Source organism: Simochromis diagramma, unplaced genomic scaffold (genome assembly GCF_900408965.1).
Source record: "Simochromis diagramma unplaced genomic scaffold, fSimDia1.1 OVJJ01000343.1, whole genome shotgun sequence".
NCBI classification, from domain to species: domain Eukaryota; kingdom Metazoa; phylum Chordata; class Actinopteri; order Cichliformes; family Cichlidae; genus Simochromis; species Simochromis diagramma.
In genome coordinates, this window is record NW_024386831.1 from 15,325,688 (window position 1) to 15,343,066 (window position 17,379).

At 38.7% G+C, this 17,379-nt stretch overlaps 1 protein-coding gene across 3 annotated transcripts in view; it reads right to left on the reverse strand.

Annotated features, from left to right (window-relative positions):
* xirp2b (xin actin binding repeat containing 2b) overlaps positions 1–17,379 on the reverse strand; it is a 33,888-nt gene that overhangs the window by 13,296 nt on the left and 3,213 nt on the right. Inside the window, exons 1-6 of one of the 3 annotated variants that reach the window (XM_040028177.1) lie at positions 5,002–5,457; positions 2,710–2,872; positions 2,007–2,135; positions 1,251–1,340; positions 891–948; positions 705–793 (exon numbers count right to left, since the gene is read on the reverse strand). In XM_040028177.1, the coding sequence (XP_039884111.1) occupies positions 705–793; positions 891–948; positions 1,251–1,340; positions 2,007–2,135; positions 2,710–2,760 (417 nt within the window). In that variant the 5' untranslated portion in view covers positions 2,761–2,872; positions 5,002–5,457. Of the gene's footprint in view, positions 1–704; positions 794–890; positions 949–1,250; positions 1,341–2,006; positions 2,136–2,647; positions 2,873–5,001; positions 5,458–17,379 lie in introns of those variants that run through there. The other 2 variants (XM_040028178.1, XM_040028179.1) reach the window with 2 other exon arrangements.

Below are 17,379 nucleotides of genomic sequence, written 5' to 3' on the forward strand. Positions count from 1 at the left end.
TATACCTAAAGATGTTAAATCAACCACCTTCTCAGTACTATTATCAATATTTTGACCAAAAATATTCTATTTTGCTAATATTTTTTTAGCAACTGTCTCTCCCTGTAGTGTTATAATGTAGTGACAGAGTCTGTCACTGCCACACTGGATTCTGGTTCCTTCAACTTAAACATGGAGATGTATGCAGGACTGCAGCATTTCTGCAGATCTCCTACAGCAGTTATTTGCCTCAGTGCTTACTGATTATGCAAACAGAACTTTTCCTACTGCTGTTGCTTCATATTAAAAATATTCAAATGGCCAAAATCTGCAGACTTTTATTGCCTTGTCACATTATTCATTTAATATGTCAAGAATACAAGATCATGTTTATTTTCTGCAGTTCTCGACAGCAGATCAGTTCTAAGCATTTAAAGAATAAAGGCAGAAACTCCAGTGGTATGTTGCGGGAGTGAGACTGTATACCCCCAACCCCTTGCAGAGCCTTACTGTCATTGGTGTTTGTTTGTTTACATTTAAATAAATAAACATATAAAGTAATGCTTCCATTGTATTTTTGACAATTAAACAGCCCAATCTGTAGAATTAAATAGGTTTAACTTCATGTAACTTTAAAAAATGTAACAGTTCCAAGTTCCAATTAAACAGTCCAAAGTAAAGATTCCTTAATTTCATGTTCTTAATAGTTAAGTGCAAATCATTACCTTAATTGGTTTTTGTGGCGCGGCCTCTTCTATTGTTTTTTCAAAGTGATCCCTCAGTTCTTTTGTTGTGTACCTGGGAAAATCCTCTTCTAAAAGTCAGCACAGCCAAAAACAACAAAGGCAAGGCTTTAATCAGCACAGTAGTGACAGCCGATACAGAAAAGCATATAGAAAAGGCATTACTACCTGTTTCATTTTGATGGTTTTCATAAGTGGATGCCAAGTTGTTGTCGCTATATGACACCTGTGAGCAATTAAAATGGGAACGGGTAAAGAGAAATTAGGGGAGAAACTGCACAGAGATAGACAGACAGAAATGTAATAAGTGAGCATCATCCTTCACATCCTGCACATTTTTCCACTAAAAATAATGTTTTTAATCTCTGCCCAAGCTGTTAAAGACTACTAAACACACATTTATTAAACCAGTCAGACTGATTTCTATTAGTTACAGTTTTTACTCAACAAAGCAATCAATGAGTTTAGATCATTAGCGAGCCTTATTGCACTGCCTGCAAGAAAACAGTGAGTGGAATGATTATTTACCATCATTTCTTGATTGAAATTTAGCTGCTGACTGCCTGGGAGGACCTGTCTGGTGTCACTTGACTCTGTCACCTCTGAATGAGACATTTCCTGTGAAGAGAAAGGGCATGGCATTCAAACAAGGTGAAACTGTGCACATGCCACATGTACACACATCTACATGAATATATGTTTGTCCTTGTCATGGCCACAGATGTGACTTGACTCCATTCTAATTCCACTACAACTCCATCCAACCAGAGCATAATAGCACACAACTGTATACCATGCAGAGAAGATGTTGGACCAGATTGCTTACTGCACTTTCAAATGATGAATCACAGATGGAGGCAAGATGACAAAGAATGTGCCAAGCTGTTCGCTCATGCTCTTCTATAGCAAAAAAAAAAAGAAGAAAAAAAATCCATTGCTTTGCAAAGTTTCTAAGTTTCTATCTAGCAAAACGAGCTACAGCATAAGTGAAAATGCCCGGGAGGTTTTCATGGAAGCTGTTAAAAATGTCAAGCAGTGTCTGTAACTTAAGCCCACACACTTTGGTACTCGTGCAACAAGAGATACTAAGAGCCTCACTGTTAACATTCAGTCTGAATTTTGAATTTTTACTTGCAAAGTTCCTCATGCAGTGATGCAGATGGAAAACGGAAACAGCTCAGGTCAGAGAAAATGTTCTAATGATTTAATCATAGGCATTGCTTTCATGCTTTTTGTATCAACCTGATGAAAGTAAAGTAATGCTTTGTTCTGCGTAATGTGTACCTGCACGGTTCTGTGATGGAAATGAAACTGGGTTACATTATGTGATGATGCAGTTTCCTGGGTCTCAAATTGTTTCCTCACACTTGCAAGTCCCCCAGGCAGGGAACAGACCCCCGACTCCTCCATGACCTAATGAAGCAGGAAATATCGTTAGCTGCCTCCACTTCTACATGACCTGAAATCAAACTGCTGCTTAATAGGGTTATTCTGTCTGGCATGCATGCAGCACAGACTGCCGTCAAACATGGTGTAGCTAATGCGGTTTGCTTTTTGTGTCTGCAGACACACGCAAAGGCGGGCACAAACTTATGTTCTGTTTATGTAATTGTTTTAGAATGGCATGACAATTTGTGAAAGCTTTTGCCAAGTAAAGCAAACAATAATACGGCTTTTCTTGAACATTTTTTCTATAGTAAGCCTTGCAATGGCAGTTTCATGTTTCCACTCTATTTATAAATGTTTGCACTGGTCTTTCACTAATATAGCATGGCATCACCAATGATAATGGTGGGAATACCAGCTCAGTGCAGCACAGTCACTGTACAGCAACTGGTTCCTTGCATAGGCTTGAGACTCTCCAACAAGAAAGCAAAAAAAGCAATACAACTGACTACAGAATCGTAGTTTCTAATTACGCATACCGCATGGTCTGTCAGGTACTATAGCTACATGCTGAGACATGTCCATGCAGAAGCTGAAGTACCCCGCTGGGGATGGTGTTGTCTGCCCGCTTGGAGACAGTTGCCTGGTACATGGCCTCACACTTGACCGGTGGGATGACCTCTGAGTCCACAGAGCGAATCCCGATTCCTCTGGTTTAAATCTTACAGGAAGTCCTGCCCCGGTTAAAACTTCGCTGCCAGCAGCTAAGGCACAAGAAGCCAACTGTTTAAGAATTTGCTATTTGTGTGTTTTATTTGCTGTCATCAAATTATTAAAGGATAACATGACATCACAGTGACGCTACAAAAAATTCAGTTAAAGCATTATTAAAAGTATCTAAAGCTTTGATGATTGTCCTGTCATTTGTGCATAAAGAACAAGAGTTTGGGTATAAATATACAAATTTAAGTTGTATATAAATGGATTATATATTGATCTTCTAGGAAATATTGTACAAGTATTTCCAACTGAAAGCACATAAAATCATTCATTTGTAAATATATTCTTGGAGACAACAGGGGACTGCTACGATGCAGGTGGTGCTCCCACAAATGACGTCCTTTAAAACATTTGCACACCTGTTGCCTGACATCAAGTTGATGGATGTGCAGGATTTATTTAAAAGGAAATAAACAGCTCTACAAAGTGGATTCCATCATCATCATGATTTGCTGTCATGTTGGCCCATGGCTCCTGAGTGGAACGGAAATGAAGTGTACCTCAGGTGTATGGTGGTGCATTGAAATGGTCACTTAGATCTCAATGAATTTTTAAGAGGATCATAAGCAGAAAAGTTATTGTATCTTTTAATTAATGAACTGCCCCCCTTTAAAAGCACTTACATTATTCGTCAGGTCAAAACAGGAGTGCAACATGAGTGCGCTGGAGCCGTGTTAGTTATTATTATGTATAACCTGGTAACTTACAAATGTTTTATATTGGGAACGTTATTAGCCTCCAGAAACCAAATAATATCTTGAACATAGCAACGCTGCTGAAAAGACAAACAGCATCCCTTCTATGTCTGGGACATAGAAAGCATTCACACCTCATTTCTGTGGATGTGGAAATAAGAAGGATGGATTTTGCATTTTTATAGCTGTACAGTTGAAAGTACAACATCAAAATATTCATATAATGACCAATTACTAACAATGGAAGTTGAAATAACACTAACAAAACAAAGATTTTGCTTTGATGAATTATGATTATATAAGCATCCTATTCTAATAATTATATCCACACATTTCCTAAGTATCTCTTATTCAAGTCCCAAGCTCCAGAGAACAGGAATTCAGATATGCAAGCTCAATAGTGGGCTGACAAACTTCTTTAATATGGCAATCTGTGAGTAAATAACTAAATATCATTGCATTTTTTAATGACTAGTTTTCCATTAGCATATTTGTTTATTTTCCCTGCTGACTATTTTTGATCTGTAGCTCACCAGTCTACTATTTTAGCCTTGGAGGAATGTTAACATGTAAATGAGCTAGTGCATTAAAAATACTTTTAAATTAGGCTATTCCTGTTACTTCAAATCTCAATTTATAGCATTTAAACTGAAAAAAAAAAACCCAGAACAAAACAAACAAAAAAAACCCCACTGAAATACCTCCAAGGCCATAGACCCATTGACTCTAAATCACTACGGTATAGGAACAAAAAATTTGTAGAAAAAACATGCTTAGGCTATCTCATGACACTGACTGAGAGCTCAAATAACAAGAAAGTGAAGTAATCTCGGCGCCATGCAAAAATAAATCACGCCTATTTTAAACTTAAGTGTGATGGGTCGTGTTTCTCTTTGAAATATAGAGGAAAGCTATGGGGGACGAGATTTTCCTTTACAAAAACATCAAGATAAACCATATATACACATCAGTGTATACCCAACTACTCCTCAGTATTCCCTTTTTTCATCACACAGCTGGCGACATATCTCCTAGAGGGTTGGCCTTGAAACAAACAGCTTAGCAGCTCAGAGTTTGGTCTCTTTGGAATTAGTTAAAGTAATGAATGTATACTCTCCTCGAGCTAATAAAAAAAAATCCTCAGCGTTAATTCAGCATTTTAGTCACGGTTTGATTTATATTTTGGCCCAGTGTCCTGTATTTTTAGTGAAAAGGTGCTCAGCATGAAGGCAATATTGATGTGTTGAATCAAACAAACACAAATCCATAGTTTCCTCTGCAGGTATCAAAAAGACAACAATGTAACAATGTTCTGTATCACATAAAAGTTTCTATGCATTCAGAATTTCTTAAGTCCAAATCAATCATGTATTCATTCCACATACACAAATACCTCCCCGAGACTGCTCATTACCTACCAGAGAAGGAAGATGGTGAATTATAAACACAATAAAATAAAAACTCAGCAAGTAAAATCCCAAAGGAAAGGCCACTGCACCCTCGGCATGCGGGGTCTGTCCAACCCAAAAGCAAATCCCAGTCAGTGATGGAGACCAGCTCCAGTGTTATGTGTTCACTTCTGTCCAACAAGCAGATAGTGACAGCTGATTTTATTTTAGACCCTCCGCCCACATGCAAAGGATGGACCTGGGTTTTTTTTTTGGTTTTTTTTAGAGAGTGAGGCCTCCAAGCCTCCCATGTCAAGTCCCCCCCCAAAAAATCCATATGGAAATACTTCCTGTGACTCCCCTGCTGATGCTTGGGTACTAATAAATCAGGTCACCCTGGTTTCATCATCATCATCACTTTGTATTAGAGTGCACTGCATACTCCAGCAGCTGCCACCGCCTGTCATGATACGCAGAATTATGCACAGACAAATCCACAACAAATACGTGGAGGATCTCTTATTATTCACTGCTCCTGATAATCCCGCAGCGCGATGCAAAGTGGATGTCAGGCAGGTGCAAATTCAAGTGACGGTTAAACAGTGTTGAAATGTGTTGGCCATGCGCTGTGCTTTGCGGTTGGTCTGAAATAGGGTCAGTGATGTAATGCTATTTGTTAAGGTAAGGAGGGTTAAGGAGGCCATAAATACGACAGGAGACACGTCTCATCCCACCAGCTCATCTCGTTTGGCCAAGCTGCAGACGGTGGCGCCAGCCTGACTGGTACTTGTGGATGGTGGGTCAGAGTTTGAGACCATCACGACCCTATTCATGCTCAGCATGTGTAACTCACACCTGCAATTCCAACCAGCTGTTTTTTAAAGAGACACTCTTGGTTCTTGCTTCCACAAAATCACACAAGAAATGTCCAAAATAAATGTGTTTTTAAATCAGTTTTTCAGTGCGGCTAATATGATAGTAAAGTTGCATCTACTCCCAGATGTTTACTGTCAGATCTTGAAAAGAGCGAGAAAGGGCTACGAGAGAATCTGAGAGATATTTCAAGGTCTCCTGTTCTTTTCACGATGACCCTGATTTATTCAGCTTGAAGTCACGTCTCTGTGATCCATAGCAGGGTTAAGTCATGCAGTGAGAGGAAAAGGAAAGGAAGCATATTAAACTCCACCTCTCTCTCACACACACACACACATGCGCACAGGAAGAATTGACAGCACTGGCAAATAGAAGCGATTTTTACCCGAAACTACAGGATTTTACATGTTAAGAAGAAAGAAAGAAAGACGGACACTTTTTTGGCTGTAGAACAGTTCAAACCGAGTCCACGTGTCTCCAGAATAAATAGATCAGTGTAAATTGATAGAGTCCCTTTTGCTGCAGAAAGTCCTCACAAACACATTGTACAGTAAATGGACAGTATTTACTATGTCTGTGTTTACAACAAGTGCTGGAAGACACTTTGAACAAATGAAAAAATTTAGAAATTCTGTGAGTGTTTGTTGCTGGTCATATTTCTACTTTTCTTCCGCCGTGAAAATAAATCATTCAGGTGGGATCGTAGCCATTTCCAGCTGTACGGTACTTGTTTTTGAGTAGTGTGGCAGATGAGGCTACAAATTCCCGTGTTATTCAGTATAGCACCAACAGATTAAATCTTAAATCTGATCCAGTCTAATCCAGTCTGCCGGGGTGCATAGCCAAAACAAGACATGTGCAACTGTCCAGGTCCGTGGGCATCAACTCAAAGTATACAGATATATACGTGAACATGGGGAAAGTGAGTAGTAACTTGGGATGTTGCACAGACTTGACAAAAACGAATAATTTACATGCAACAAAGACAGACTAAGTAAGCGAACGCTCTCATCTTTCTGAAAGACTTACATCAACATGCCCTTAAGCAAGGCACTAAACCACTGGCTGCTTCCTCTTGAGAAGTGGCACCTCGCCAACACAAGTGTTTGGTGGAGAGCTTTAAAGTGTGAATTTGTAAACCTCTCTGCTCTTGCAACTACTCACCCAGGCTGTTGCTGTAAATATCTTTGAGCTTTTTGTCACAGTGCCTGATTAAATAAGTGAGAGGCCCAGAGGAAAAGCCTCTGAGCTGTTTACATTGCAAAATTTAATTAGATTTCTGAAACAAAGAAAATGTCACACTCACAAAGGCTGACAGACATTTCTGTCTGATGTACTGTGCGACGCCTATACTGAAGCGCTTTTTGGTTTCAGATGATCTGAAGACTGTAAAAACGTAATGTCATAGCCAGATGACGGCTTTATTTATTTAACAATACGAACACAAATATCTACAGCAAATGTGACAAAATGTGACCATAAATCCTCAATCAAAGCGGTTTCCTGTGTGGTAAATAGTGTGACAAATCTAAGCAAATATAACACACAGAAAGCACTTTCAGATTTTATTGCAATAATTGTATTGCAAACAGCCCTTTGCCATTTTATAGATTTTATTTTTATTTTATAGATTGCATCAAGAAATGTGCAGAAATCTGCTCTTGCTAATTAAGAGATGTTATGACTCATAAATTTGCAACAATATATCTGCATATGTAGCAGTGAATTATGACATTTACTGCGAATTTCCTTTTTTTTATTGCTCTATGCTACGCAGCTGCTGATAAATATGCATACGTCTCATCTGTACCATGTGGTTTCATCCATAACTTGGATCATTTGGATGGCACTTATTTCACTGTATTCTGTAAGAATATTGAAACCAGTGTTTTCATTTTGATCCTCTCTCCAGTCTTGGTGTAGCTCACATCAGTGAGCGCTGCATGCCGACCACAGGCTGGTAGCACCATGGGGTGCATGACAATGAGCCACATCTCCGTCAGATGCCATTAGAAGTGAGCCTATGAAAAGATTCACACACTTACAAAGAAAAGCCTTTTATCCTGGTCCAGATTTCCTTTCTTTTTTTAACTAGCTTCCCATTTAGAGTGATGAATAGGACTGCCTCCATAGCCACGAAATTAGGAATGTAAACTACTGTAGCTGTCTGGCTAAAAGTACACCAGTTGTCTGTGTTTTGTGATTTTTCTTTTTCCTTTTTAAATGATTTGCTTTGATTTGCTCTGTCATCACAAGACACGTGTTATAGCGCAGTAAGCAGAAGCTGCGATGAGGGATGCAGACCTTAAGCCGAAAATGCCTAAAAGATGATGTCAGGTTTGATAGGCCATATTTTAAGAAACCATCTGAGCTCTGAGAGTCCTGTACACTGTGGTGTCATGTAGAGTAGCAGCAGCTTTGCGAACCTCCTGATAGTCGCTGCTCTGTGTGTTGCTGCCTGTGCTACACACAGATAGTATCACTCTTTTGACTGCAGGCCACCTGGTAATGCTGATGGAAGCCACACACTAGTCCAGCCTATCAGGAACATAACACTTAAAAATAAAATGGCTAGTTTACAAAAAGATATAATATAAGGAATGGTGATGACGAGGGATGGAAAATGATCTTTATTATTCCAATCAGCAAATTATAATGTTTAAATTGCACTCTTTTCAATCTGCACTGAGTAGTGCAGGAGTAAAACAATGTAAACAATGTGTCTTTGACACACGTTGTTTATTGGTGGCAGACAGAGGCTGCCAAATATGAGAGCAAGATATTTGTTTTTTATCAGAGAGACTTTCATCTTTGACAACCAAGGTCTCTTACAGGCCACAAAACATTGCACAACTTAATTTATACCAGGCGCACAGCACACCCACCACCCAGCTCTTTGTATTTCCTTTGGTTTGTCCTTAAAAACTATGAAACATTGGCAACTGAAAACAAAAATTACTGCAGTTTTATTTTAATCTGACTTTTTCAGATCAATGTCCACAAGGCTGCAAGTCCTGATGGCATCCCCGGGCGTGTTCTCAGAGCGTGTTCTGAGGAGCTTGCAGGAGTGCTTCCTGTAGATGTAGGACATCTACAGGAAGCGGTGTCTGAAAAGGGCTGGGACAATCATCAAAGACCCCAGTCACCCATCACATGGACTCTTCACCCTCCTGCCCTCTGGGAGGCGCTACAGGAGCCTCCGTACTAAGACCTCCAGGTACCGGAACAGCTTCTTCCCCACAGCTGTCAGACTCCTGAACTCTGCCTCCTGACATCTGACCCACGTTAACTCATGGACTGGACATACACACACCCACAACCACCTACACACACAATGGACAACTGTACCCTCATACACACAATAATAACATGGACTGAACCACCACTCACAACCACTAGCACTTTATATAGCCTCTGTAGAAATTATCCACATATTTCACTTATCTTAACTGCACTACTGTATAATTCTGTGTAAATAATCATTCTGTACAATTCGATAATTTTTAATTCTACAACTGTTTATAACTTGCATAGTTCACATTTCTGTATAGCTGTATATCTCAGATTTCTGTATAGTTTTTCATATTTATATCCTGTTCATAGCTTGTACTCACTACAGCCTGTACATACTTATAGTTATAGCATATTCATAACATACTTCATACCGTGTACATTATAACATACCATAATAGACCCATTTCTGTAATATACTCACATATCTATGTTATTGCTAATATATATTTGTAATATATCTATATCATGGCTAAAGCACTTCTGGATGGATGCAAACTGCATTTCGTTGCCTTGTACTTTGACATGTGCAATGACAGTAAAGTTGAATTCTGTTCTATTCTATTCTATTCCCTTTCAACAAGTTAGTGTGCAGTCATGATATCATGTCTCTGAGACTTCCTAGGCACCACAGTACTAAGCCTAAATCACCAGTGACACAATAACGCCAAATTAGCTAGTTATAATGTTTAGAGTCTCGAGTATATCTTAGTTGCAAATTTGAATTGAGTAAACTTTATAAACTGGTAGGTGCTGGAAACATTCCTTGGAGAGAGTGGTCCATATTGCTATGATAGCATCACACAGTTGCTGCAGATTTGTTGACTGCACATCCATGGATCACCTGTTGCACAACATCCCAAAGGCAGTAATAATACTCTGGTATGCTGTGTTGTTTAAATGATGCTCAGTTGTTACTAAAGGGCAAACGCTGTGCCAAGAAAATATCCTCCACACCATTACAACACCAGCAGGTTGAATCATTGATAAAAGCAAGGTTAGATCCACGCTTTCCTGATGCTTATGCCAAATTGTGACCCTATCATCCAAATATCACAGGAAAAATCAAGACACATTTGACCAGGCAACATTTCCTTTAGCCTCGGTTTCCTGTTTTTAGGTGACAGAAGTGGCACAAAGTAAGGTCTTCTGTTGCTGTCCATCTGTTGGACATGGCTGGGCATGTGCATTCAGAAATGCTCCTTTGCAAACATTGGTTGTAACAAGTGGTTATTTCAGATACTTTGGCTTTCCTACCAGCTTAAAGTAATCTGACCATTCTCTTTTGATCTCTGGCATTAAAAATGCATTTTTGCCCAAAGAACTGCTAAGAATCTGCAAACTGCAAAAAAATCCTAGTAGATCAGCGGAGTCTGAAATACTCAGACCAACCTGTTTTCCAACAACAACCATACCACATTCATATTTCTTCCCTATTCTGATTCTCTGATATGATATTTGTGCTAACGAGCACTTAAAGATGTGTACCTAATACAGTGGCTGGTGTGTGTATATGAAAAGCGTGTCACCATAGTTATTACCATCAGCAGTAATTATATATTCAAGATTCAAGAGCAAAGGTCTTTATTCATAAACGTCATTTTCGTTATGTAAACCCAATGAAAATGATATGATATTGATTAAATCGAGCACAGCATTAAAAGTAGAACCCAGAGGAAGGATGCAAAGCAGCTTGCAGATGCAGCAGCAAACCACGCAGCATGCCCTATATGAGTTCTGCCAGTCTGTGTGGGCCATTAGTATTCAAGAAGCAACAAGCCAAATGTATCAGATTTTTAACTTGCTGTCACATTATAGAAAAGGAAATCATCAAAAACAGTTATATTACTTGGGAATGAGCCACAAGTAAATGATCAAAACTCATTTTCTGTCATGTTATCCCTGATCTACCTGCAGTGTGCAACTGTTGGTGTCTTATCACTACTGTTATTTATTATTATTATTATGTGAAGTGAACTTTTTCATGGTGCTGTGCTGGTACGGCTATAAAATGCCTGGATAACCTACGAATGCTTTTTAAAAACAGACACATTAATGGCTGTAATGAGGAGTGATACATGAATTGTTAATGAGAAGCAATGAATCAGAGGTTGAAGAGCTTTTTCTAGGAAACAAGGCAAGTTCTAATTCTCAGACCTGCATAGACTTACACACAGCACATACAAGATATTCATAGATTTGTAATTTTACTTTTTCAAAAAAGCAGATGAAACACTCTACAGGAGTAGATAATTATAATGGACACAACAATCTTTCATCTTATCTTTATCTTTCAGATAAGAATATGCATACTTCTTTATCTTTATGTATATGCTCTTAAGGGGGACAGCAGAATTACAGCAGGGAGGATAGGGTATAGTGGTTAACTGTTAATCGGCACCAGAGGGTTCAGAAATACCTCTCCTTTGGTTTTTAAACACTTTGCAAATTGAATAAGACCCTGGAGCTGCTACTTTTTTGGAAAATGGGGCAGAACAAGTCTGAAATCGAGTCATTGCCATCCTTTTGCTTCAAACCTACAGCAAGAAACCTTCTCACACAAAACTCCACCTCACATCAAAAAAGTTTAAAAGCTGAAGTAGAATTTTTGTAATTTTTGTAAAGAAATACCAAACATGCTACTGTATCATGGACAGAAGAAACAGAAAACAGAGATCCTTGCGAGGCTTCTTCCATCAGATCAAAATGAATCTTTCCTAAATGTCTTCAACATTTCTATGCTTACTTTCAGGCTGACACTGTGATCTCATATCTCTCCAGCTACCACTCACATGAAATAATGCAAAAGCTTCTGCTCGGGGCATAAATAAAGATCATCTTTTCTACCTGCCATGCCAACATGTCTATTTTTTGACATTTTAGTGCTGCTCTGCACAGATTAGATGTTCATTTTGGACCTTGAAGTAGTTTATAGTATTGGGCAGGCAAAGCTTCCAAGACTCTATGTTTGTCCCTGATATATTTAGTTTGGTGTTGGGTCACTGGGTGCTGTAGAAAGGTGGTTTCCAACATCGCTAAATACCAGCAACACACACATAGTCAAAAAAACAGTGTGAAATATAACGTAAACTGAATGCTGTGGATCGGCTAGACATATCATTAACTTTCACTGTAAGCACAATATCGCAGTAGCTTAATTGCAGTATTTAAATCAAGTAATTTCATGTTGCATCATCCAAACTAGAAGCAGCTTGGTAATGTCAATAATGTGTTGCAGGGATTGGTAGCCTTTGGTTAACACTCAAAATAAAACACTTATTTACAGCCATCAGCTATAAACAGAGGAACCCTTAAATGTTTTATGACACATCCAATAAGCAGCTAAGAAATAAATGAAAATAAAATAGAGACCATTCTCAGAAATTGCAAAAAGATACATTTATATAGAAAAAGGTCTTTTGAAAAATAACATTTTGGGCTTTTTTCTAGGTGTTTATTTTATCAAACTTTTTTTTTTCCAGCTTTCTATGTCCTGAACTTTTTTACAGTCTGGCTTGTCCATATGCCACTTACTCTGGTCTGATTTATAGAATGTTTTATTCTTGAAAACATGGAGAAAATTGAGTTTTTAGTGGCTGTTGACAGTATTTTTGGATTTATGGAGTGGTAAAAAGATATAGAAAAATCCCCTTTGTGCCACCAAAATGAAGCCTGGCTTTATCCAATGCAAATTTTGATATGTAACAGCTCCCTTTCCAACTTTGTAATATAAAAATATACAAATCTCTTCAAATAAGTAATTATCCGAGAAAGTACGGGGATCTCCGTTAAAGATGTTACTGTATCCGTCTTTAGTGTCTCAGCTTAAGGTCCAACCTGCCTTTCAAACAAAACATTTAAACAAAAAAAATGTTTTAAAATTCCAGATTTAGACACATTGTATTGTTAAAAGGTGCACAATGCTCCAAGAGTTTGCAGATTTGTGCCTCCAGTCTTACAGCTGTTATTGTTTTCTGTACATCACAGAAGCAGGCTGAGCTGTTAGAGTTTGTGCCTCATAAGACACTGAAGACAGAGGGATTTCTGTGAAAGCTCCAATCTCTCATTCCCAGCTGTCCAAAGCTGGCCTTTAGGAAAAGCCTCATTGGAGGATATTGATGGGTGGAATAGAAGCAGCTCATGTGTGAATCTCTTAGAGAGGAAAGCATGATTTATACTTCAGCTTTCTGTCCTCATTCATGTTCTCATCATTTCATGCACAATCGAAGCATAACTGTCTACACCTAATTTTAAATTTGCTTTAAAATTAGTTGCATTCAGCTTACTGAGCAGAAATATTGCTTTCTAAAATACAGTGAATGGATACATTTAAACTGCTTTGTATTTGGTTGTCTCACAGTAAGAAAGGACAACTTTAGGCAGCTGCTAAGGAAAAATGCACATCAAACTGCGTGCAGCATCTTTCAGACTCTCCAAATGGTGTCATGTTAGTTTGTCCAAAAACATGTCCAAGGATTCCTTCTTTCTTACATGTTGACACCGAGGGAGTTCGCACGCTCATTAAAAAACAATGAAAACGCTGGGATGTCTGCAAAATAAACAGACACTTTACATAAGGCCGAGGTCTGTGATACACAGAGGCAAGTGTCTTCCCTGCAGCCAGCTTTCAGAGCGCCAGCCATTGAGAACAAAGAATAATGTTTCAAAGGACAATGTGTGTGTGTGTGTGTGTGTGTGTGTGTGTGTGTGTGTGTGTGTGTGTGTACGTGTGTACGTGTGTGCACGGTGCATCCATATGTGTTTGCGTGTGATAATAATTGGATGTATGTTAATAAAGCAGCATGGCTGATGTTTCCTCATGAGCAAATGGCACAGGGAAAGCTTTGACTTGTTCACGCTCCAGTAAAAGCACAGACACACACACTCGCAGGCGCACGTGCACGCACATGCTCATGGGCACACAGATATGTCAGTGCATGCGCTCGCTGTGATGTCTTGGGACTTTCAGCACTGGGTCTACCAATCAGTCTGTCACTGACTTAACTGAGAAGCACACAAGTGAAAACAAAGAAAAATCTTTACAGGTTAAATTAATTCAGTGGGCTAACATTGAGAAAAATTGTATCTGAGAAGACATTCATTCAATGTCCATTAAATTACATGGTCACTTTATTAGGTAAACAAACTAGTACCAGGTGGACTCTCTTTTTAGCCCTCAGAACTGCCTTGCTTTTTGTGCCATAGATTCAACAAAGTGCTGAAAGCATTCCTCTGAGGTTTTGGTCCCTGTTCACACAGTTGCTGCAGATTTGTCAGCTGCACATGCATGATGCCAGTCACCTGTTCTACTATATCCCTATGGGGCTCTATTGGATTGAGATCCGGTGGCTGAGGAGGCCATTTGAATACAGTGAACTCACTGTTAAGTTCAAGAAACTAGTTTGGCATTAATTGTATTTTGGACATGAGATGTTATCTTGCTGGAAGCAGCCAGCATAAGATGGACATAAAGGGATGCACATGTATGTGGCATTTAAATTATTCTCAATTGGTAGTAAGGGACCCAAAGCATGGCAAAAAATATCATCCTCACCATTACACTATTAACTACAAACAACTGATAGAAACCAGGGTGGATTTAAGTGTTTAAACCAAATTCAGGCAGCATTTTTCCAATCTTCTACTGCTTCATTTTGATGAGCCTGTGCGAACTGTAGCTTCAGTTTCTTGTTCTTGCTGCTTCAAGGGTCAACGCATTTAGAGATGCTCTTCTCCATACCTTGGCCCTAATGAGTGGTTATTTGAGTCACCGCTGCCTTCCTTTCAACACCCAGGCACTTTATTGGTTATTCTCCTCTAACAGCTGGCATCAGAAAGACAATTTCACCAAGACAACTGCCACTTACTACATATTTTCTCTTTCTTTTTTGGTCCATTTTTATAAAACTGCCTCTGTCTTGATCATGTTGTGAATGTGTGTGTGAATGGGTGGATGACTGGATGTGTAAAGCGCTTTGGGGTCCTTAGGGACTAGTAAAGCGCTATACAAATACAGGCCATTTACCATTTACAAAACCTTTTCCTCCAATTAGATAATAAAAAAAATACATTAACAGAAGAAAAACACACTGCAGCACAAAGCTTTTCTATTGTGCCTTCCCCTATGCAGAGGCTTAATATCTGGCTGGAATGCATTACAAATATTTCAACATGTTTGCACAACTTGGGGCATGATCACCACCATCCATGAACTGGAGAAAGCTTTCAATAACCTCTAGTAGGACTCACCAGTTTCCCTTTAATGCAGTTTTAAAATTGTTTTAAAAAAGGAAGATAATATTGAGGCACAAATTAAAAGACATTTTTGATAAATCCCGACCTTTTATTAAGAAACGCACCAGCAATGTAACAACTCTTTGTTTATGACTGACAGCAGATTACAGCAAACAAAAGAGAGAGGACTAAGAGAAGTACATACTAATTCTTCCCATAATTAGATCTGTGGTATCCAAAGGAGGATTATAAGGCATTACCAATTAAGTGACCTGGTTTCTTTTGAGGATTACTCTTTAGAATGTTTTAAAATATTACCGTGACTGTGCTATTTTGCTTCACACACACTCTGAGACCCTTAACTTTTAAGTCGAAGAACCTGAAAAAAATAAAAACACTACAACACCAGAGGCAAACTTTTTTGGATCTGGGACATTTTTTGCAGAGAAAACACATCATTAAAATCAAATGGTAAGTATGTGTTTCCTACAATGTGGGACTGTGGCAAATGGTGCACATGGTTCCTAAATGCCTCCACTCACTGCTGTCCATCAATTAGGGTATCAGGTTTCTGTAAGCCTTTTCCCCATATCTGACAAGACTTTGTTCCTTAACCTTTGAAGCTCGGTGCAACCAACACAGATGAACAGCTGAAAAACAGAAGTAGAAAAATCCAGTGGTAAAGATCTTCACATGCTATTTTGACAAATCCTGCCTGAAGGAAACAACAATCCAGGCGGACAAATGTTGACATGTTTCGATAACAGAGCTGAAAATTGTTCAGGGAAACCATGATATTTTATTCCGGCTGATTCACCTGCAAATGTCCAAATGCTTTTCACAAATGAAAAGTGTGAAATAAGATGACAATGACACATTTAAATTTGCGAAAATGCATAAGCAACATTCATAGCAACAGGACATATATTTAGCCCCTGCTTGTCCTATGACATAGTCATGCCTGACACCCAATCTCGGCACCAATAGCCACCACAGAAACTCAAAAAGACCTAAAAATAACTGTCTCAAGTGACAAAAGACTAACCGCCATGACTCAAAAAAGGGTGACCTACATTGCTGTCAATAAAATATTCAGTGCATTCAATTTTTTTCATATTGCAAATTTGTTCAAATCTCTATAGGTCTGAATCGAGAGAAGAGATTCTGTGGCAATCAGTGTGAAGTAAACAAAGTAATAGATTGCTTGGATTTTACGTTTACTTTTATAATGAAAGTCTTGTTTAAAAAAAAAAACAGTTCCCCCACCGGGTTACACATTTATCAGTGAATATGGCTAAACATAATTCACTGTCTCCTCACGCAGATAATAGATGCAAAAGTTGGCATTTTTTGACAATGGTATTCATCTTCTGTGACTTCTGTCCCTTTTCCACTTGTCAACCCTTCCACACTCATCAGTCAGAAATCTATTTGCACACCATTCTTCCATCTCATACTGGTCACATTTCTCTCCTACAAGCTGTTTCGAGGCCAAGCAGCTTAAAATCCCTCTTTCCATTCGTGTAGGCTATATATTCAGCAGCTCTCCAGCACTTGGATGAAGCCTGCTTAGTTAGTCATGCTCTTACTTAGTATGATGTGCTATACTCACATTAAAGAAGCAACAGTCTTGGGCACTCCAAAACTGAGCTGATTCCAAAATGTTCCCAGCATTTCTCCAAAACTTGTTGGCCGAGTGAAGAAGTGACTCTTGGGGAGTAAAATAGCTACAGAGGGCAGTGATGCTCTTATCTAAATGTTAATGATGACATTTCTACAAGAGGTCCAAAAGGCTTTCTTATGTCTCTTCAGCAGGGTTTCTCTGAAAATACTCTGATTTCGACACCGTTTCCTTGATTCAACATGGTTCTTTTAACACGGAATGAGTATTTTTTTGTACAAATTGAGATATTATTATGTATCCCAATTTGCTACACATGAATATACTATATGTCATATTGTTGAGCATGTTTGATTTTTTCCCCATTAACAAAATCCTAAAAGGCATTT